This window comes from Erythrolamprus reginae, chromosome 1, assembly GCF_031021105.1.
Source record: "Erythrolamprus reginae isolate rEryReg1 chromosome 1, rEryReg1.hap1, whole genome shotgun sequence".
NCBI classification, from domain to species: domain Eukaryota; kingdom Metazoa; phylum Chordata; class Lepidosauria; order Squamata; family Dipsadidae; genus Erythrolamprus; species Erythrolamprus reginae.
The window spans coordinates 279435597-279457280 of record NC_091950.1 but is presented as its reverse complement, the minus strand read 5'-3'; the positions used below and the strand labels follow the sequence as shown (position 1 = coordinate 279457280).

At 37.4% G+C, this 21684-nt stretch overlaps 1 protein-coding gene across 1 annotated transcript in view; it reads right to left on the bottom strand.

The window, feature by feature from the left end:
- Window positions 1-468: 468 nt before the first annotated feature.
- DDX43 (DEAD-box helicase 43) overlaps window positions 469-21684 on the bottom strand; it is a 28107-nt gene continuing 6891 nt past the window's right edge. Inside the window, exons 4-16 of the mRNA XM_070733062.1 lie at window positions 20864-21007; window positions 18775-18856; window positions 15462-15618; window positions 15263-15381; window positions 14338-14448; window positions 12902-13043; window positions 10341-10441; window positions 8424-8511; window positions 7739-7866; window positions 6433-6542; window positions 4210-4348; window positions 3760-3846; window positions 469-818 (exon numbers count right to left, since the gene is read on the bottom strand). Coding sequence (XP_070589163.1) covers window positions 815-818; window positions 3760-3846; window positions 4210-4348; window positions 6433-6542; window positions 7739-7866; window positions 8424-8511; window positions 10341-10441; window positions 12902-13043; window positions 14338-14448; window positions 15263-15381; window positions 15462-15618; window positions 18775-18856; window positions 20864-21007 — 1412 coding nt within the window. The 3' untranslated portion in view covers window positions 469-814. The remainder of the gene's footprint in view (window positions 819-3759; window positions 3847-4209; window positions 4349-6432; window positions 6543-7738; window positions 7867-8423; window positions 8512-10340; window positions 10442-12901; window positions 13044-14337; window positions 14449-15262; window positions 15382-15461; window positions 15619-18774; window positions 18857-20863; window positions 21008-21684) is intronic.

Genomic DNA, 21684 nt, shown 5'->3' with positions numbered 1-21684 from the left:
AGGCAAGAAAGGGAGTACAATTATGTTGTAAGTGAATGGAACCCTACTTTTAGAAAGCTTTAAAAATCAAAGAGCACTGTTGAAATTTATCTTTTAAAGTCTAAGATGAGAGCTACTAAATTAAATAGGAAATTGTCCAGAAATGTTACTAATTTTAAAGTAAAGATGGAGAGGGGAAGATCTGTTCCCCTGTTATGTCTCTTGAATCTATGACAATTTATTAAGATTATTCCATAAAATAGAATTACAAACCCTGAACTAAGAGAACATGTTCTACTAGCAATTACTTTTTAAATCAAAAGCGTTAAGTAGTTTACAAGGCAGATGAGGCAATCTTAAACCAATTACATAAGGCCCCATAATTTATGACTGGTATTAAAGAGGAGTAAATACTTTTGAGGAAACAGTTAGTGCTTTTTAATATTCTCTGCTGAAGTGAGACAATGCGATCAAATAAATTCCAAAGTATCTTACAAGGGAGTTTTATTCTCAATTTTTCCAAAATAGTCATCATAGTATCACAGAATTCAAAGCAGTAGAGAGGACATTAAGTTGTTTTGAATGTGGTACCAAAGTTTGAGAAAGACTGAAAAGGCATTTTTCTTGAAGAAAATCGGGCTTCATACTTCTTTTGTTGTTGAAATAGCACACAAGTCTTTTTACTGAAATTTCCATAGCCACTAACTATACTGTTTCCAGATAGTCTAGAAACCTTTCTGTGGTCGCCCCCGTGACCTTCCAAAACCATTTTCGATTTCCTTTTTCAACCGGAATTGCTTATATCTTTCAGCCATCAATATGAGTTCTTCAGGAATCACCTATTAATGTTAGATAAACCAACAATTAGCTATGAATGTCTTCAATTTCTATAAACTGTAAAAAAAAAAATGGAATTCTATAAAACATTTTCTGTAATATACATTCTATAAATATCTTCTAAAAATTAATAATCCTGTTTCCATCAAGTTAAATTAGATTTCAGTTTACTCTAAAACATGCACATTGAAGAAGAGTTCTTCAGTAGTTGCAAAAAGAGATCAGGAAGTTCATATTACTGTAAGTATAAGAGTTATACTATAATATAACACTGCATTTTGTAATGAATATGAAAATATTTGGTAACAATTTGTGATTAAGCTTTATACTAAAATTTGCAAAAACGCCTATCACAATTTTAAACAATACAATATAAGACATAAGATGTTTTGTAAGATACCCTGAGTCCTTCAGGATTGGGAGACATAGAAGTCGAATAAAATAAATAAATAAATAAATAAATAAATAAATAAATAAATAAATAAGATAAAAACCTTGCACATAAATAAACAGCAAATTAAAATATTTTGTAGCAGCAACAGATTTTAACCATAAGCTAGTCCATAATACAGCAAATATTTGCACAAGAGTTTTAAATTCAATTTTGGAAATATCCAACTAGCTTTTTATTCAGCTTAGTAATAAAATAACTTTGAGATTTTAAGAATCTCAAGTGATTTTAAGTCACCATTTATTCTACATTCACAAATATAAAACCTGATAAGCCCTTATTGTGGCTGCCCAAACCACAGGCTCTCAGAAATTGATGACGCACAGCCTATTTTTAACAAGAAACATGAAAATAACAGTGTAAACTCTGAAATAGCCTTCTTTCAATTAAAAAGAAAATGATCCAAAACCTTTCAGAACTGACCTTCAACACCTCACCCACTCACCAGTTGCTCATTATGTTCTACATGCTATTTAACTGTCTACCAGTTGAAAATTGTGCTTTTGTCTTATATCATCAGGGATACTTATATGGGACCCATACACTTATAGCACCCTTCCTACATATCTGCAGTTGTTTCTTATAGATATCAGGAAACATCCCTGTTGTTCTCAATTGTTTTTAATGACTTTTAATGTTTATTTTAAGCAACTTTTTGTTGTAATTAATTTAATCACCTAGCTTTTAATTTATGCTTCTTCCAAAGGCATTTTAAGCTACTTGAAATTACATGCAATAAGAGCTGCTATATGTATAATATAAGCCAGAGGTCCCCAACCTTTTTTGCACCAGGGACCGGCTTTAAGCTAGACCAGTTTTCCATGGCCCGGTGGGGGGGGGGGAGGGGGGAAGATAGCTGTCAGCGGCGCCGTAAAAGGGGCGATCAAGAGAGGAATGGGTGAATGAATGGACGGAGGGTGGGAAGGAAGGAAGGAAAGAGGGAAGGGACAGGAACAGAAGAAGGGTGCAAAGGAAGCAAGGAAAGGTGTGAAAGGGGAGAGTAAGAGAGGAAGGAGTGAAAGAAGGGAATGAGGGAGGAAAGAAGGGAGGAAGGAAAAGGAAAGCAAGAAATGGAGGGAGGAAAGGAAGGAAGGAAAGAAAGAAAGAAGGGGGGAAGGGACAGGAACAGAGGAAGGAAGCAAGGAAACTTATGAAAGGGGAGAGTAAGGGAAGAAGGTAGGAAGGAGAAAGAAAAGAAGAAATAGAGGAAGGGAAGGTAAAAGAGAGAAAGAAAAAGAGCAAGAAAGAAAGAAAGAAAGAGAAAGAAAGAAAGGCAACTTCAAAGAAAGGCTCACTGAGCATCTCTCACTCTCTCTCTCTTTCTATCCCTCTTTCTTTCTTTCTCTTCCTTTCTCTCTCTCCTCTTCCTTTATCTCCTCTCTCTCTCCCTCTCTCTTTCTCTCCCCCCTTTCCCTCTCTCTTTCTCTCTCTCCCTCTCTTGCTATCTCTCCCCCCTTTCCCTCTCTCTTTCTCTCTCCCTCTCTTGCTATCTCTCCCCCTCTCCCTCTCTCTTTCTCCCTCTCCCTCTCTTTCTCTCTCTCTCCCCCTCTTTCTCTCTCTTCTTCTCACTTTCTCTCTCTTGTTTTCTTTCTGTCTCTTTTGCTTTCTCTCTCTCTCACTCTTTCTTGTTTTCTTTCTCACGCTCTTTCTCTCTCTTGTTCTCTCTCTTGCTATCTCTTTCTCCCCCCCTTTCTCTCACTCTCTCTTTCTCACTTTCTCTCTATCTTGCTGTCTGTTGCTATCACTCACTCTCGTTCTCCGTTCTTCTCAGCGGTGACGCGCGCACGCCCTGCCCGCCTCACCTTTGCGAGAGCACTTTCGCCCCGGGCTCTCAGCAAGGGGGTTTGCAGGAGAGGTGGGGCCGGCGAAGGTGATATTCAATGTCGGGGGCGCACAGGCGGTTGCACGCACTCCCTATCTCCCTGCTAGCCCACTCGGAATATTCAAAATAAGAAAAGCCTTCGCCGGCAAAGGTTTTTCTTATTTTGAATACTCCGAGTGGGCTAGCAGGGAGATAGGGAGCGCGTGCAACCGCCCGTGCGCCCCCGACATTGAAGACCTCCGCTGAGAAAAGCCTTTGCCGGCATTTCCTCTCGGCGTCAAGGAGGCGCAGCGGCGGGCGGAGAGAGGGAAGGGGTGGCAGCGGCGTCCCTCCTGGCCTTGGCGGGCCGCCTGACCCTCCCCACCTCCTGCAAACGCGGTGGGCGGCGGGGGGGAGAGCGAGGAGCCGGTTCCGGCGGGCGCGGGGCTTGGCTGGCTGGCGGAGCGCCGCTGGTGGTGCGGAAAGGCCGAGGGGGCCCTGGTGCCGCGGACCGGCTGAAAATCCCCAACGGCCCGGTGCCGGTCCGCGGACCGGCGGTTGGGGACCTCTGATATAAGCTAGTCAGAATAAAAAATTAAAAATCTATTTAAATCTGTATATTATTTTAATCAAATAAGGGTAAAAGGAACAACAGGGGGGAAAGTAGCAACAAGCTTAGTTGTAATGTTACCTGGTTTCTCTTTTTAAAATGTCAATTAACTCTGATGCAATTCGCCAGTCACTCCTTGTGACAAGTGTTATAGCTTCTCCTTTGCGTCTATGCAAAAGCAAACAAAATAAATAGCTCATATCTGGGTTTTGATTAAAAAGGTTTTTGCTTAACATTAATCCAAACTTTCCCCCCAAATAAAATGAGCTTTAATATTTCTGTAATAGAGTTTTCTGTAAGTGCTTTTATATACACAATATATATGAAAATATACTAACTTAGGAATATTTTCTTTCTCCTCTCATTTCCCTAAGAAACTCTTTGGAATAAATTATTTTTAACAGGAAAAAGAGAAATATGTTCAGCTGATGAATTCTTATCCGGGAGAGGCTGCTACATTTCCCTGTACTTGAATGCATCTAATATAACATACAAGAATATGTGGAAGAAACAGTTTAAAGTTTGGCTTACCCAGCTCGTCCAGTACGGCCCACTCTATGAACATATTCTTCAATGTTACGAGGGAAATCAAAATTAAAAACATGCGTAATATCATGCACATCAAGTCCACGGGAAGCCAGATCAGTTGCTATTAATACACGAACTTTTCCTAGAACAAGCAAAAGAAAAGCTGGCAGTTTTTCACAATCCATTGAATGAAGTGTTATTTATCTGTAGTTTTTCCAGCAGTTGGTACTTATGGAAATCTATTCCCACTTGAAGTGTTGTAGACCCTAGTATTTTTTTTATGGGAACACTCACTGTGAGAGGTGCGAGGCAGGCATTCTCAAAGCGCTCAGAGCGGCTACCGGTCGAATGAGGAGGATGAGAAGCCATAGCCGCCAGCGCTGCTGCAGGAGGATCCGTGTCCGAAGAAAGCCGGTGAGAGGGGTGGATCGGGCGGGGTGGGCGGGTAGCGGCGAGGGGGGCGGGGGCAGCCGACATTCAAAGCAATCTTTGCCGGCCTCCGCACTTTCGTCGCTCCCTGCCCTAATTTCAAGCCCGGCTCCTTGCGCTGCCTTGAAAAAGGGTGCGTGGGGGTAGTTTTTGGCTGTCCATAGCCAAAAATGGTGTTTTTACTTCCGCGCCGCTACTTCGCGGAAAATCGACTTTTGCGGGAGGTCTTGGAACGTAACCCCCGCGAAAATCGAGGGAACACTGTATAATCAAAGTCAAGATGGCCACGTTGAGTGAATTCAGACAAACATTCAAAGTTAACAGTGGAATAAAGGGCGGGTGTGTGTAGAAAGACCTCCTTTCCAAAAGCAGCCAGTCCCTGTGTCTTGGTTACTTGCATTCCCCCTCCCTGCTTGCATTTTTCTTTCCTGGTTCCGAAGAAAGGAACTCAGGAAAATAGAAGTACAAATTGATTTAAAAGGGTGCAATTTGGTTAATGTAGGTTGTGACTGTCTAATATCCATGGAATGAAAAGAATCCTCCGCTGAAGTAGCGGAATCCAGAGGGGGGGAAACACTTAAAGAAGTATTTTCTGACAGAAATGAAAGACAGTGTCTTTTGGGGTGGGAGGAGGGGGAACCATTTGTGCTGCAAGAACATTTTGTAAAACTCACTTGTACTAATAGCCTCTTTTCTCTACACTCATCTTACTAACATGCTAGCAGGGATGGCCTTACCATGAGGTAAATGTAAGTTTAACAGGGATTGCCTACAAATATTGTTTAGTTTCTAATAGTGGCTAAAATAATTGTTCATTGGAAAGATTCATACTAATTGATGATTCATACTAATCATGGCATTGGACCAGAATACCTCCGAGACCGCCTCCTGCCGCACGAATCCCAGCGACCGATTAGGTCCCACAGAGTGGGCCTTCTCCGGGTCCCGTCAACTAAACAATGTCGGTTGGCGGGCCCCAGGGGAAGAGCCTTCTCTGTGGCGGGCCCGACTCCCCCCAGAACCAACTCCCCCCAGAGATTAGAACTGCCCCTACTCTCCCTGCCTTCCGTAAAGTTCTTAAAACCCACCTCTGTCGTCAGGCATGGGGGAACTGAAACATCTCCCCCAGGCATGCACAATTTATGTATGGTATGTTTGTGTGTGTGCTTGTTAGTATATTGGGGTTCTTTTTAAACTTTTTTAAATATTTAAATTTATTTGGATTTGTTACGATTTGTTTATGCCTTGTTGTGAGCCGCCCCGAGTCCGCGGAGAGGGGCGGCATACAAATCTAAATAATAAATAAATAAATGAGTAAGGCTAAGTGGCTTATCAGAATTAAAAGCTTAGCGAGAGGGTCACTCACTGTAGATGGGTAGATATCTGGCAGGGTGGGCAAACATTTTCTATTTAAAAAGTTTTTGTACATGTATGCTATCAAGGAAACCTATTATCCCTTATTTCTTAAAAGGCGTCTCAAATCTGTGATGTAATTGATTGTATTTACATTAGATCTGGCCTAGAAAGAAAAAATAATGCCCCTGTCCCCATCAATAGCACCATTTAATATGAAAAGTTCAGTCCTTTATTTCACAAGTTGTTTAATATTACATGATTCTATATGGAGTCCCGGCGTTTATGTAATTTTAACGTAGGTTTTTAACTTAGATTTTATTATTAATTCTCTATTGAAATCTTTCCAAGTTGTTCAAACCCTGTAATAAAGATCTAAATTTGAGTTTATGTGTTTTAATTATTACATAATAACAGTATGTTAAATGGATTAATTATGATCACCTTTTTTGAAATCATCCAAAGCTTGTTCACGATCACATTGTTCTCTGTTGCCATGTAAAGACTGAACAGGAATTCCCTGAAGTCCAAAATCACTTGAAAGGTCATCAGCCCTTTTGAAAAAAATTAAAAACAAAGCTAATTACATAGAGAAAAGTTTTTAATCCAATTAATATATAATTTATAGAATAGGTACATCATATGCCTGATGACTTATTTTATTTCCTGAACATTCATACTCAAATACTAAATTTTACCTTTTATTAATTTATTCAAATAATTACTTTTTTTAAAAAAAAATCACAAGATGAATATCCTGGAGATAATTTTAGGGTGGTATCACTAAATAATCAGAGGTTGAAAAATATAGAAGATGTGTGGCAGAACCAAAATATAATTCATAGTGCAAATGTAGAAAATAAAATGCTACCCTATAAGAAATCCAATTGACAAATATATTAGAGTATTCAGTAATGTAATCAATATTAACAAATTAAATTAACTAAATAATTCAGTAATTATTTAGTAACAGTGTAATGGAAATAATGATGTATTAAAAAAACCTATTCGTTTTGTAGCATAATAACTTTCTTTAACGCTGACTCATAACAATATCCTAATTATGTCCCACTATGTTCAATATTTAATGAGCATACCCTGTTAAATATTTTTAAATTAAGATTATGATTTCACTTTTAATATTTGGAAACAATTTATAATTTTTTCTAACATAATTGTTTCCGACTATTAAGAGTTCATTCCAAATGTCAGTTCTACTATTACTATTATAAAGAAAAAGAGGAAAAAAGTTTCATGTGGTAAAACCCACTTGCTATCTTTAAAAAGCATAAATGTAACTTAGTTAAGTATGCAACCCATGCTTTACTCTATAAAGTTTTAAATCTAATGCCAGTTAAATATTCAAATAAGAAGTGATGAAAAGTTTTTTGGGGGGGGGAAACTGGTAGGTGAACCACTAGAGCAAATAATAATGAACTTGACAGAATGATTGTCACAATTTACAAATTACTGAAAACCCACCTATGCCACCAGGCTTGGGGGACATAACTGACCCTTAGCTGTTTCATTTTATGTATGGTTTAATTGGATTGTGTGACTGTTTTTTATAATGGGTTTTTATAATTGTTTTTAATATTAGATTTGTGCTTTGTATTTTGTTGTGAGGCACTCTGAAACTTCAGAGAGGGGCGGCATACAAGTCTAATAAATTATTATTATTATTATTATTATTATTATTATTATTATTATTATTAATTTAAGTTCCTTTGTGTTAAGCTTTTTTACATACGTAAGTTTCTTTCCCACAAAAATGATGGCCTTGTCCTCAGACTTCATAGTATCAACGAAATGATGTGTGAAATCTCTTTTTTCTTCTTCTGGAATAACAATAATCTTCTGCTCTACTGTACTGACTGCCTGTAAAACAAAGTTTATTTACAAGGAAATATGACTGAAAAGTTTAGTTTATTGCATATGTTGTCATAGCTTCTTATATTGTAAGAATGGTAAATAGTTAACGTGGAAACAAAGTAGAACATTTAAAAGACTTCTAAATAATATGCATGCTGTTTAGATATGACAGAACATTGCCAAGGGTCTATTCCCCAAATAATTATTTTATATGTATTTCATTCTGATAATGAAATACAGTACATATAAAATTACTCAATAACTTAAACTTGTCAGCAATTGACAAGTGAAATGCATGCACTCAAATTTCAGTAAAATGAGAGTAAACAAAGTTATGAAATTTGCCTAAAAGGGAAGTTTAGAGTCAGAAAGGTTATCTAATTTGAAACTTTTTCATCTTGAAATTTCCTTTTTGTGTATTCTTCTTAAAGTATGATATTAGTATGGTGTTTTGTCTTATTCCCACTTTCTCAGTCTTTTTTCACAAATGTATAGTAAGATCAGACATTTTTTGTATACATTAATTATGGATATGTGCAATATTAATGCTCAGCACAACTCACCGCTAAATCTAGAGTTCCAACGTATACAATCATTGGATCTTTTAAGTATGATTTTGCAAGACGCCGGACACCACTTGGCCATGTAGCACTGGTGGAATTAAAATAAAATGATTTTTTAAAATTTAAAATTATTTCCCCTATTCTAATTCTCTTGCTATTTCAATAAAAACATCATCCAGCTGCATTTAAAACTTGTTAAAAAAAAAATCAAACCCAAGGATTTCATTGCTATTTGTTTAATTTTGTGTTCCACATCATGGCATCTAGCATCCTTCCATCTCATAAACTTTTTCTTCCATGCATTCATTCTTTGCAGTTATAAAAAAGAAATCTGATTTCATTTCCAATATTTCTTTCAAAGAGATTAAGATAGCTTCAATATAGTGTGTTATGTATTGCCCAAAATTACAGAATAAATTTAATGATTCTAGACAACTGATCATGGATATGTCAATTAATTGAGAAAAACAGACACTGGTTCCTTCAGAAATATGATACCACTATTCTACTTCCATAGTGAGAGAGGGTCTTATTACAAAAGAAATAAGATATTGCTGAGGAAGTGGAGAATTAACTCATCTGGAAATGAACCAATCTATGTTAGCACGAATGAGATCTTTATTATTTTATTTATTTTTCACAATTCTGTGTTTCCCATCTCCCTCAATGAGGGGCTCCAGATGATGTATAATAAAATGTTCTAATATAAAATAGCATAAAGAAAAGTTTTTTTAAAAAAATTAAAAAAATTAAGAGAAGGCAAGGCAAAGGGAGGGCTTTCAGGGGACTAGTCAACCTCATGGCTGCATGAGGTTGCCTAGGGTTCCCCAGGCAAAGCCACAAAGCCATTCATGTATTAACTCCTTTTTAGAAGCCAGGAGAATAAACCCTTCTGTCTTACTTGCAGGGGAAGAATATTTCACAGGGCAGGGGCAATGGTCTTGTTAACTAGATTCACAAGTTGGAATTCTTTAAACCAACAGGGTATGCACCATACTTTCCCTGTCCGATATACCTTCAGAGAGAGGGTTGGGGTCAGAAGGAAGCACTTGCTACTGACAATTTAGTAATAGGAAATATAGAGAGAAGTGTTTACAACAGATATGTAGACAATATGCTGGCTTACTTGCCTAGTGTGAAGAAAGTAGATAAGAGAGTCCCCCTTTGAGATGGATGATTCAAAAATGTGAAAAATAAATAACAAATAAAAATAGTCCAATAGGTATTACTATAATAACAGACTTCAATGGATAGTTAGAACTGAAGAAACAACAATTGCAACCAGCCTGCCTTCCATTGAAGATCTGTACACTGCATGAACCAGAAAGAGGGCTGAGAAAATAATTACAGACCCTACATATCCTGGACATAAACTGCTTCAACATCTCCTCTGAGTGCTGCTATTGGGCATTGCATGCCAAAACAATTAGACACAAAGATATTTTTCTCCCTGTAGCATCACTTTGCTGATTACCTAATTCATACAGCACTGTCTTAGGCTTAAAGATATTTACCCCCTATATCACGTGTTGTATCTCACGATTAATGACTGTAACTATGATATATATAACATATTATATATAGGTAATGATGCATATAACCTTTTGATTGCTGTTTATATGTACACTGTGAGCTTATGTACCGGAGACAAATTTCTTGTGTGTCCAATCAAACTTGGGCAATAAAGAATTACATTCTTTAGATAAAGAATCAACCACATAATGTCAAATATTCTTTCTAGATGTGACAAACAAAGGCTCTGTTTCCAATTTAAAATAAAAATAACAATTTAAAATGAAAAGGCCACAAAGAGATATACAAATTTTTATTTGCAATGTGATATAAAACAAATTATCTATTTTCTGCATAGCACATATTTAGGCAATAATATCCATCACAAAAAGTATCTTACAGTACCTGGTCATAACTGTTTGTCTATCAGGACGTACATCTAACAAAATCTTCATTATTTGAGGCTCAAAACCCATATCCAACATTCTGTCTGCTTCATCTAATACCTATGAAAAATATGGTTAACTACTGTTGATTTCAATGTACATATGTGATGAACTGACATTTGATATAACAATCTGAAAATTACTAATTGCAGACTATATTTCTATATTTATTTTAGTGTATATGTTATCTGAATTAGTTGCATGTGTTTTTTGTTGCAGGGATTCTTTTTATTATTCTTTGGCTCTGCTATCACCACCTATTAATATTTGTAAAGTCCTTAAACTCTGGGTAGAATATGAGGATGTTAAGAGGACAGAATAGACAATTGTACCAAAGGAATAAACTTACTTTTTAAAATAATTAAAAATAAATCAAAAAATATTTTTATAAATGAATTACATTGCATCAGGTCATTCCTAATCCTGTCTCCCTGTTAGGGTCAGGCATTCTCTGGCTTGGAATTTTGTGCCTCTCTTTTCAAATCCCTCCCTTCAGTTTTCTCCTGCTGTTGGAATGTAACACCTGGGAGAAGGCACTCAGTGCTGCCACATTTTAAGATAGTTTATCCCTCAAACATCACACAGGGCTGAATTCAATTTTCTAATTTGTCACTAGGCCAGGATCTACTGGAATGACAGATTCTTTATTACCACATTACCTCTTATCCTTACTTTAAAAAACCTGGAGGGTCCTTTACAGAATATCAAAGAATGCTTGTTGTTTTCATAGATAATATTGTTACTAGTTTTAGCTTTAGTATGTATTTATTTATTTATTGGATTTGTATACCGCCCCTCTCCGCGGACTCTATATGTCTGCTAAAAACTGAACTAACTTATTACATAGCTGACAAGAGTTGTAAAGCATGTTGTCACATGATCATATCCATTTACAATGGCACTGCCAATTGCAATTGTTAAGCAAATCCTGCCCAATAGCAGTGTCCTACTGTCAAATGATAGTCACTTGAGTAATATTTCATGTCACAAGCACCAGGTTTGTTAGCACAGCTTCACTTCTTGGATCACATCTGACTGTCCAATTTAATAACCTTATTAACTAAATATATCAGTTAGTCTGAGGAGGAGATTGTGTGTGTATGTGTTTTAAATTAGGAAACCGACTACAGAAATTTCCAGAAGAGTTTATCAAATTTTGTTCAAGTTGAATTGCGGCTTGAAAGTCTGGGTTCAAATTTGGTCTTAGACAAGTAATACCTACTTTTGCTCTAAAGGTTTATGAGAGATTTTACTCTGTTTTACTGGACTAGACTACACTGAATCTGCTCTTTTGGTATTTGAAAGTGAGTAATTTATCTTGATATTATCACATTAACATTCAAAAGCAGGAGGTACATTTCATGAATGTTGTGGATTTATTCAGTTGCTGGATAATGGTCTCTTTTTAAATTAAATCTTGCCATCTATAGCTTTTTATTCTTTGATCTTTTATATAAGGCAACATAATGGGAGTTGAAAACATGTCATGTCAGCCTTTTTATGAATTGAACCATGACACATTCTATGAATTATATTTGTGTCCACAAACCAAAAAGATTGCAGAGTGATGTAAATGTCACGCAAATGTATGTATGTATATATTTGTCTATCTGTCTAATATCTGGAAGACCTACTAGCAGAACAGGATTACAAGCAAAAAGGCATTAACTACAGTTAGATTTAAGATTGAATCTGGATTGATCACCGGGACCAGAGATTTACTTTTTTGATAATTAACATCAAAATATGCCACAAAATAAACATAAGCTAGCTTTAAATGAATATGTTTTACCTGTTTGTACTACTGGTAATACAGATCGTAATGTGTGGTTCTATAGTTAAAACTGCATTTCACAAAACAATTTCCAAAGATAATAGAAAATTAAGGGTGTAAGGGACCCGCCCACCCAACCCCAGACCAGTAATTATCAAGCAGGATCATTGCTGCCTTCTAGGGAATGGGGAGGTAGAAAAATGAAGAAAATTATGGTACTGCAAACTCTGGAGGAAAGCATAGCTAGTTGCTCAAAACACTGAACAGATGACAATGTTTTGCTTCATGTCTGCTTTTATGATTTAATTTATTTAATTTAATTTTACTTGTGTCTATAACCAAAGTTGCATTCACCCACACATTAAAAAATGAAAGTGATTTGGGCTGATAGGGAGAACAGCTTTAGGAAAAATGCACAGAGGTTCATCTTCATCTCAGCAAATAAGTGTAAACTTTATTTATGCATGGTTATGAAATGTTGCCTCGCTATTTAAAAGGAAAACTGGAGGACTTAACTTAATTAATTTAAAACTTAATTGAAATACAGGTGCTTCTTTAAGTTAAATATAAGAATTTAACTTTACACATAAGAAAGGTATAGAGTGATGAAAAAGAAATTCAAGGTCTGTTCCATTCTGCTTTTTCTAATAGTTTTGAATAGCAATGAATAGACTTACAAGATGTTCCAGCCACTTATTAATATATGAATATTTTAACATTCCCACATAATAATGGTGACTACTTGCCAAATATGTTATGCTTTTCAGATTTATGAAACTGTTCATTTGCAGGTCATTCAATCTGCCAGGAGTAGCAATAACAATGTCCACGCCCTTGGTAACCGTGTTGATCTGTCCTTTCCGGTCTCCTCCGCCATATATGCAAATGCTAGGAAGAATGTTTATTCAACATTGACTCTGTTTCCCCAAAAACAAGACAGCGTCTCATATTAATTTTTGCTCCCAAAGATGTGCTACATCTTATTTTCAGGGGATGTCTCATATTTTTTTTTTATGAAGAAGAATTCACATTTATTGCTAAACAAAAAAATGAACATTTATTCTGATCCGTTCCAAGAATTGACATGTCAATTCTTGATCCGAAAGATGCAGCAGACCCCCTACCGTATTTAAAACTATGGTATATGATAGGGTGCGATCCTGCTGCAGAAAAAACACATCCAAACACGCAGCCGCATGTTGGATGCGTGTTGGATGCGTTTTAAATCTGATTGATGCAGCTTTTTGGGATGCAATTTATGGAATGGGAATGCTACGAAAAGAAATGTCTCCTATGTTTTACTTTCGGGAGATGCCTTATATTAGGTAATTCTACAAAACCTCTTCTATGTCTTACTTTCAGGGGTGACTTATTTTTGGGGAAACAGGGTAGAACTGAACTGACATGCTACTATGTATTTTAATATTTTACAGTCTTTCCAAATTTTATAAAAAGACTTTCATAATGTTTTACTTTCTTAAATAAGAGCAAAGGGAACAACATTTGAACAACCTCTAAAATATCCTGTGTCTGAAAAACTTGTTTAAAATTTATCAGTGAGTGTTGGGTTTTTCCCCAACATATCGCTGATTTAATTAAAATAGGTGCTTCTAATCTACAGGGTGTCCAGTGGGAAAGCATTTTGAATTTCCCTGGTATTTTCACAATCTAGTTTAAGGCATGGTTGTAGATGACATCATACCAATAGGCTAAGCGGTGGAGAAATATTGGTAGCTGAGGAAGCAAGTTGTTGCCAGTTATGTTAATTTTTGCTTGACTCTGCCAGGCAGCACGATCCGTTTTGTTTTGGGGGGTTTTACATTTCCCCCTGACTTTTAAACATTTTAATACAGTTTGGGTTTTTTCCCCTGACTTATTTATTTTTCACGAATTCCCTGATAATTCCTTGATATTTCCCGAACCGCCGATTTCCCGGTTTTCCTGGTTTGCTTGACTCCCTGAATCTAAGAATATAACATGACACATGAGAAAGATATGGGGTGAAGGAAAAGAAATTTAAGATCTGTTCCTGATTGTCCGATTCCACTTTTCCTAATAGTTTTGCATATACTGCCAATAGATGTTGGTTTATAACTTTAGAGCCAAAGAGAGCCAAATCATTCCAGAGGTTCAGAAAAAACACACCCTAGTATCTGCCAAATAAGAGGATGCAGATTAGTACCTTTTAATTCCTTTATAAGAATATTTTAAGCACTCTGCTTCAACTTGAAGGGCAAGTTCCCGAGTTGGAATGAGAACCAGCATACCTGGTCCATTGCGTTTTTCTCTAGAACTGAAAAAAGTACAACTTTATTATTATTATTATTATTATTATTATTATTATTATTATTATTAGGATTTGTATGCCGCCCCTCTCCGTAGACTCGAGGCGGCTAACAACAATGATAAAAACAGCATGTAACAATCCAATACTAAAACAACTAAAAACCCTAATTATAAAACCAAACATACATACAAACATACCATGCATAAATTGTAAAGGTCTAGGGGGAAGGAATATCTCAGTTCCCCCATGCCTTTAATTCAGATCACAAGTAAAGCCATACTCCAAAGCATAATTGTAGAAAAAAATAAGTTAAAAAAGCACACATAATTTACAACCAATTATATTGGTTGGATCATGACAGTCAGTGGATCATTCTCAACCCACAGTAGACAGAGCTACGTTATCAACAGTAATCTATTACAACAGGGGTGTGAAACTCAAGGCCCAGGGGCCAAATCCAGCCTGTGGGGTGTTTAGACCTGGCCCGCAGGGCCACCCTGGAAATAACAAAGGGCCAGCCCAAAGTGTGCCTGCCAGAAAAACCAGAGCTTGGGTGGGCTGCATGCAGCACTCTTGGGCTGTTTTCCCTGGCAGAGGATTGCAGGAGGCCATCACACCTGGAAATAGAGCTTGGTAATCTGTTTCTGATGATAGAGCACTCACGTCACCAAGGGCACCCTCGACACCAGTGATGTTGAGCTTGCCATGCCCACCCTGGCCCACTGAGGTCAAACACACCCCTGATACAGCAAATGAAATCGAGTTTGACACCCCTGCATTACAATATAATAGAAGATGTTTTATCTCATATTTTTCTTACATTGGTTGTGAATCCAAATGAATGAATCCAGGCATTAAATAAGCTAGTGTCTTTCCAGTACCCGTCTGTGCTATTCCAATGAGATCAAATCCTTGAAGTATGATTGGCCAAGCCTGTGACTAAAATAAGAACTTCAGTGAATTTGCTGAAATGTAAACAGAAATGGTTTTGTACTAATTAGATAATAAAGCTGAAATACCTGAATTGGAGTAGGCCTTTCAAAACCAACTTTTTTAATATTTGCCATAATGTCGGGATGATGTATAAAAGCATCTTCAAATTTACAAATAGGATTAGGAATATGACGTTTTTCACCATCTTTCAGATCATCACATGAAATATTATTGTTTTCTTTTCTTAAATAGAAAACCAAAAAACAATATTTTACATCATTTTTTGATATGAATGCTATCATAAATTTATGCCAAATTAGGAACTTTTCTGCACATTGCACAAATTTATAAATATTTATAATCAAAATCAATGAGAAAGGATGAGTTAAAGACTATAATTCTATACATTCCTTTAAAATGTTCTGAAATCAACAGCTAGTGAGGACATCTTATATGTACAGATGCTTAAAGTATTTGTTTTTAAAAAGAAGTCTAATAAAAATATACATAATGAAACATTGAGAGAGAGAGTGGAGGGTGTGTGCATGTAAGACACAGCACCAGGACAAGGAACCTTTTGGGCTGCACGCAAGAAATCTTTCTCTCCTCCAAACTTTGCCAGAAGCAAGTCTTCATGTGATTCATCGCACCTGTGTAGCCTTCTTGGAGAAAAAGGGAAGAATGATTTATTGCATGTAGCATTCAGCCAAAAGGTTCCTTGTCCGGGTACTGTGTCTTATGTGCACTCTCCCCCCGCTCCCTGCTGCCCGAAAGATTTGCTCACCTTCTGCTGCTGCGCCTGGCTAGAGGTTTGGCTGTCCGCGTGGCTTCTTCAGGCAGCCCGCAAGAGTTTCCTCCCCCCTTGCGCTTCACTTGAGAGACGGAGGTGGGTGTAAAGAAGCCGCTGCTAGCCGCTTTGTTTCTTCACAGCTTCTGACCCCATCACCGTCACTTGAACTTCCACCACAGCATGCTCAAAACACCATGTCTTCCTCATCTTTGTCGCCTGCCTCTGGCTCCACCACTCCCAGTGCCACTGGCACTCTCGCTTCTGTGTCTGCCCCTCTCCCTGCCCCTACCCAAGGCCAGGTCGCCATCACCGCCACTACCAGCTCAGCCCCCTCCACCATTTTCATATTGTGTGTGTGTGAGAGAGAGAGACAGAGAGAAATGGTGGAGAGGAAACACTTTCAAACAGTGCTGCCTGCAATTCTTGTTACTCCCCTCTGTCATTTCTCTTTCATACACACAGACACATATGATTGCTTGAAAGGGACAGGCTGTGCTTTGTTCTATTGTAAGCATGCACTTTCCACAATCGCCTGTCCTTTTTTCAAGCAGCAGCAGAGCTGGGATGGGAGGCGATTCCGACAGGCTGCCTCATTAGGGCAGGAGCCTAAGCAACACCCACAGAGCGCTTGCTCCATAGCCACAAAGTCAGCTGTGGAACAGAGGGATCCTTGGCTGCAAGGTTGCCTAGCACTGTGGGCAGAGCTGGGGCTAGCAAGAGTGCGCTGGAAATATCTCCAGGACCCAGAGAGACACAATTGCCAGCCCTTGCTCCATCAGCGGCCCATGGTTAAGGGGCCCAAGCAGCCTTGAGGTGACCAGGGAGAGGAAGGGCTGCCTCCTGCGCTGGCCATGGTCACCCCTTCACTAGGGCTTATTTTCAGAGAAACAAGGTAGCCAAATAACATATGATACTGATTATGTCAATCAACAATGCTCAACATAACAAAAATTGATCTAGTAGTCTAGTAGAAAGAATAAAGATTCAAACACATTCTATCACAAAAACCTGTTCCCTTCTCCCCATTTAATCCAAAGGTACAAAGGTGACAATTTCAAAAATATGTTAAAATCTAAAAAAAAAATCTAACAAATAAAAAGTTTCTAATTTGGAGTTAGAATTTGGAATTTGTAGTGCTACTGACTCAGCAATTATGAACATGTTCAGCTAGTCATATGGCATTTTTCATAAATGTAGGAGAGAGCTAAAGAACATAATTAAAGAATCCCGGTAGATAAAGATCTGTCAACCTGAAAACCCTTTTTTAAAAAAATATGGATCCCCAAGATGCAAACAATTTAGATACAAGGTTATATAAAATTAAGATTATTTTATTTTTTAAAAAAATATTCCCTTCTGCATGGCGCAAGAGCAACCTCTAGTGGCCTTTACTGATAAATTCATATGTAAGCTTATTAAAAATATACATACGGTAGTTTGGAAATAAAATCTACAAATTAGAGACTTCTGATATCATTCAGTATATTGAGTCTAGTCTAATCATGTTTCTTAGATGAACAATTTGAAACAATATTTTGTAGCTTTTATAAAAAGCAACTTGTTTTGGAATACTCTAGAATGGTTCTAGGATACCTGGATGGGGAGGGGTGTGTTTCCCAAAACCCTCTCAGGAACCCTAAATCAAAATTCAGCTTACATTGAAAAACATTACAATATTAAAATTCCATCATACAATTGTGTGAAGCAGTAGTGGCAGTGAATGTGTAAATTTTAATTTGGTAAATATCGATAAATATGTCTTTTGCAAACAAATGGTTCCGTCGGGATATAGTGGTATTAATAAATTTCCTAATTTGGTTTTCCAGTCTAAAATACCAGAACTTGAATAGTATTTTTAAATATATATATTCCTTTTTAAGATGAATCATGAAATAATGGCTTTACTGATATGGTAATATTTGAACTCACACACAAAAAAGGGGAAAACCCTATTGTTTTCAACCCCATTATTCCTAAGTAAAACTTCTCAGCCTAAAATATATTGAAAATACTTCTGTATGTTGATTCACTCATTTATGATGAAATGGAAAACTTTCTCCCTTTGATTAGTTTCCATCTATTGTTTCCATCTATAGCTTCTTATCCACACCCAAACTGCATACTAGCACACTATCCTTCCAAAAACTTTTAAATCACCCAGAGAATCTTTGAAGAAATTATTGTGATTGTTGCTACTTAGATACCTAATCCTTATTACTACATAATATGAATGTATAAATATGCTTTGCATTAACTGTATTACTAGGTACTATTAATAGTGAACTTTAATAATTATTCTAGTTAGCTTCCCTAATAAGAATCATAACATACAAATTTGATAAATAAAAAATTGTTCCCTAGCTATAGTTTTTAGGTTACATAGCGCGAATGCCAATACTTTGCCAAAAAGGAGAGTCAAATGATGCGAACTATTTTACTCTACTGCATATATCTATTTTTGGAAATATAGAAATGACCCATTTTAGTTTCATGGTAATTATCCATCCATGTCTTTGAAGTGTTAAATATTTAGTAGACAACTTCAGATCCAAATATCTAAAATATCTCAGTTAAATATAAAGCATAAATTTCCTTATCCTAATTCTTACCGCCACTTATCAACTTCTACTTGTGACATAATAGCGATGTGCGGGGCTTCTTTGTAAAAACACTTTTCAACTTGAGGCAAATCTGTTAAACATAACCAAAACATTGTTACAACAACTTCAATTTCTCACGTTGTAATTTATAGTGTTTTAAAAATAAACTCTATTCATGAGTTAAATTTAACAACTGCAGTGGGGTTGTTTTAGAGAAAATACTGTTTTACTATGCCTTGCAAAAAATTAATAATAAATATATAGAAGTTTAAATTTCTTTTATATATTAGAGAGATTCATTTCTAAGTTTCTTTTTTTGTCCATTTTGCAGCTACGATCTATATTCACTTTTATCTGATAATTCCCTAGGCACAATGATGAGTTACTACCGGTTCACTCCGATTTGGGTGAACTGGTAGTGGGAGGTTCCACCCGTCATCATGGACAACCTGTGCATGGGCAGACGTTTCTGCGCATGCGCACATCTCCAAACCAGTAGCAAAGACAGGTGAAAACCATTACAAAGATAGGTGAAAACCATATGCACTATCTCTTTTGTCTCCCATGGTAATTTTCACATAGCACTACAAAAGAGAAGCATATGTGTGGCACAGGTGCATAACTCTCATACCAATTTACAGATCATTCTCAACTCTACCTCTCCTCTTCACCCAATGCAGATGAGGTGGTTAGTATTGATAGTTTGAAGTTACTACGGACCTCCTTTGGAATACAGTGGTACCTTTAGTTAAAAACTTAATTTGTTCTGTGACCAGGTTCTTAAGTAGAAACGTTCTTAAGTAGAAGCAATTTTTCCCATAGGAATCAATGTAAAAGAAAAGAATGCGTGCAAACCCATTAGGAAAGAAATAAAAGCTTGGAATTTGGGTGGGAGGAGGAGGAGGAAGGAGGAGAGTCGTTGCCGAAGGAAGAAGGTGAGGTGAGGAAAATTTTTAAAAATCCAAAACTTTAAGGCTTAAAAAAAAAAGGAGGGACTCTGAGACAGCAAGGAGGAGCACGCGCCTCCAACATACCTGGCGCGAGGCTGCCTCCTATACATTGCCTCCTATACACTGGCTGCTGCTGCTGCTACCTGCTTCCTCTTCCTTTCCATGCTGAAGGGCTCCCTTCTCCTCTCGTTCACTCGCTTTGTAGCTGGCGCATTTCCTTCGCTGTGGTGACTCCTCGGCTGCCCAGAGCGAAGGGGACATTTCTTTTTCCTGGGCACTGGCAGAGGTTTATTCCCTCTCCAAGTGCCCAGAGAAAGGAGAATGCTTCATTCGCTCTGGACTGCCAAAGCCTCCTTAAGCGCCACCGAAAGGCTCCTCTGGCAGCCCAGAAAAGCCCAAGATGGCCGGGATTAAAGTGGGAATGGCAGAAAAGTGGCCGGGCCTTCGTGCCGCTCTCAAATTTCCTGGGAAATTTTTCTGGGGTCAAGTTCTTAAGTAGAAAATGGTTCTTAAGAAGAGGCAAAGAAAACCTTGAACACCCGGTTCTTATCTAGAAAAGTTCTTAAATAGAGGGGTTCTTAAGTAAAGGTACCACTGTACTTGCATCATTTTAAAGTTACAATGGTTATCCCATAAGAAGAAGAAAAAATTGATTAATGACCATTAAAAGAAATTATAAAATCAGACTGATCAAAGTTTACAACCATAATGGGCAGGCTTATAATGGACATTTCAAGCACTTGGCAACGGGCTCACATTTGTGGCCTGTAACAATTTACCCATTTGGAAGAATGGATTCAGTTAACAACTATGAAATTCCCTTAACGACTCATTGATAATCATCATAACAAGGGTTGCAAAATCAAGTTAAATCATATGTTGTCTTCATTTATGACCAAAATTCTTGTCCCAACTGTGGTCATAAGTTGAGAACTATTTGTATGCCAGTATTTCACTATCTAAGCTTACTTCTGGTCTGTTTCTATTGAGTTTCTTTTGACCCTTAAAACCTTCAATTATTTAGACAGGTTATCTGAAGGAGCGACTTTTGTATGTTTATCCAAATCTTAAAACAAATGATTTTTGATAAATAATTTATCAGGAAAACTACCAAGGTATTATTTTAAAAAAAGCCTTATTACACTAACCCATCCACTTCATGGCTTCATATTTAGCTTTGTTTTCTCGAAGAGAGGCCCAGTTAATTCGTGTTTTTGGACTATTGATTTCAGAATCGATAATCTCAGATTGACCATATGAAGAATTTCCAATATCCTGGTATTTACAGGAATCTGTTAAAACAAAATCAGGTTCCAATTATTAAAGGGTTCCTATCAAATTGCCATAAAATTTAAATGAAGACAAATCTAGTCCTAGAATCACCTAGAAATGCACCTCAAAGTCACCCAATTAAGATATTTTAAAAAAAATATTGAACAGCCCTAAGGGTAGACATATCCACTATTATATACATTTTACAAGCTTTCAATGTACAGTGGTCCCTCGACTTGCGCGTTCTCGATTAGCGCGAAACGCTGCAACGCGGTTTTTCAAAAAATATTATTTAAAAAAATAAAATATTTAAAAAAAAATTTTTTTTTATAAAATATTAAAAAAAAATTTTTTTTTTATTCTGTTCCCTGAATGGAGACCGCCGGCCGCTCAATCGGGCCGGCAGGGAACAGAATGGAGCCTTCCGCGGCGGGGCTGGGGGAGCCGAGCCCAGCCCCGTGACATTCGCTTTCCTGCCACCCGCAGCCGAGTGATCGTGGGCTCCTTCGCAACCTCAGAGAGCTTCCTGGTTTTCGTGAGCTTTCATGCCCAGGAAGCTCTCCGAGGTTGCGAAGGAGCCCACGATCACTCGGCTGCAGGAAAGCGAATGTCACGGGGCTGGGCTCGGCTCCCCCAGCCCCGCCGCGGAAGGCTCCATTCTGTTCCCTGAATGGAGACCGCCGGCCGCTCAATCGGG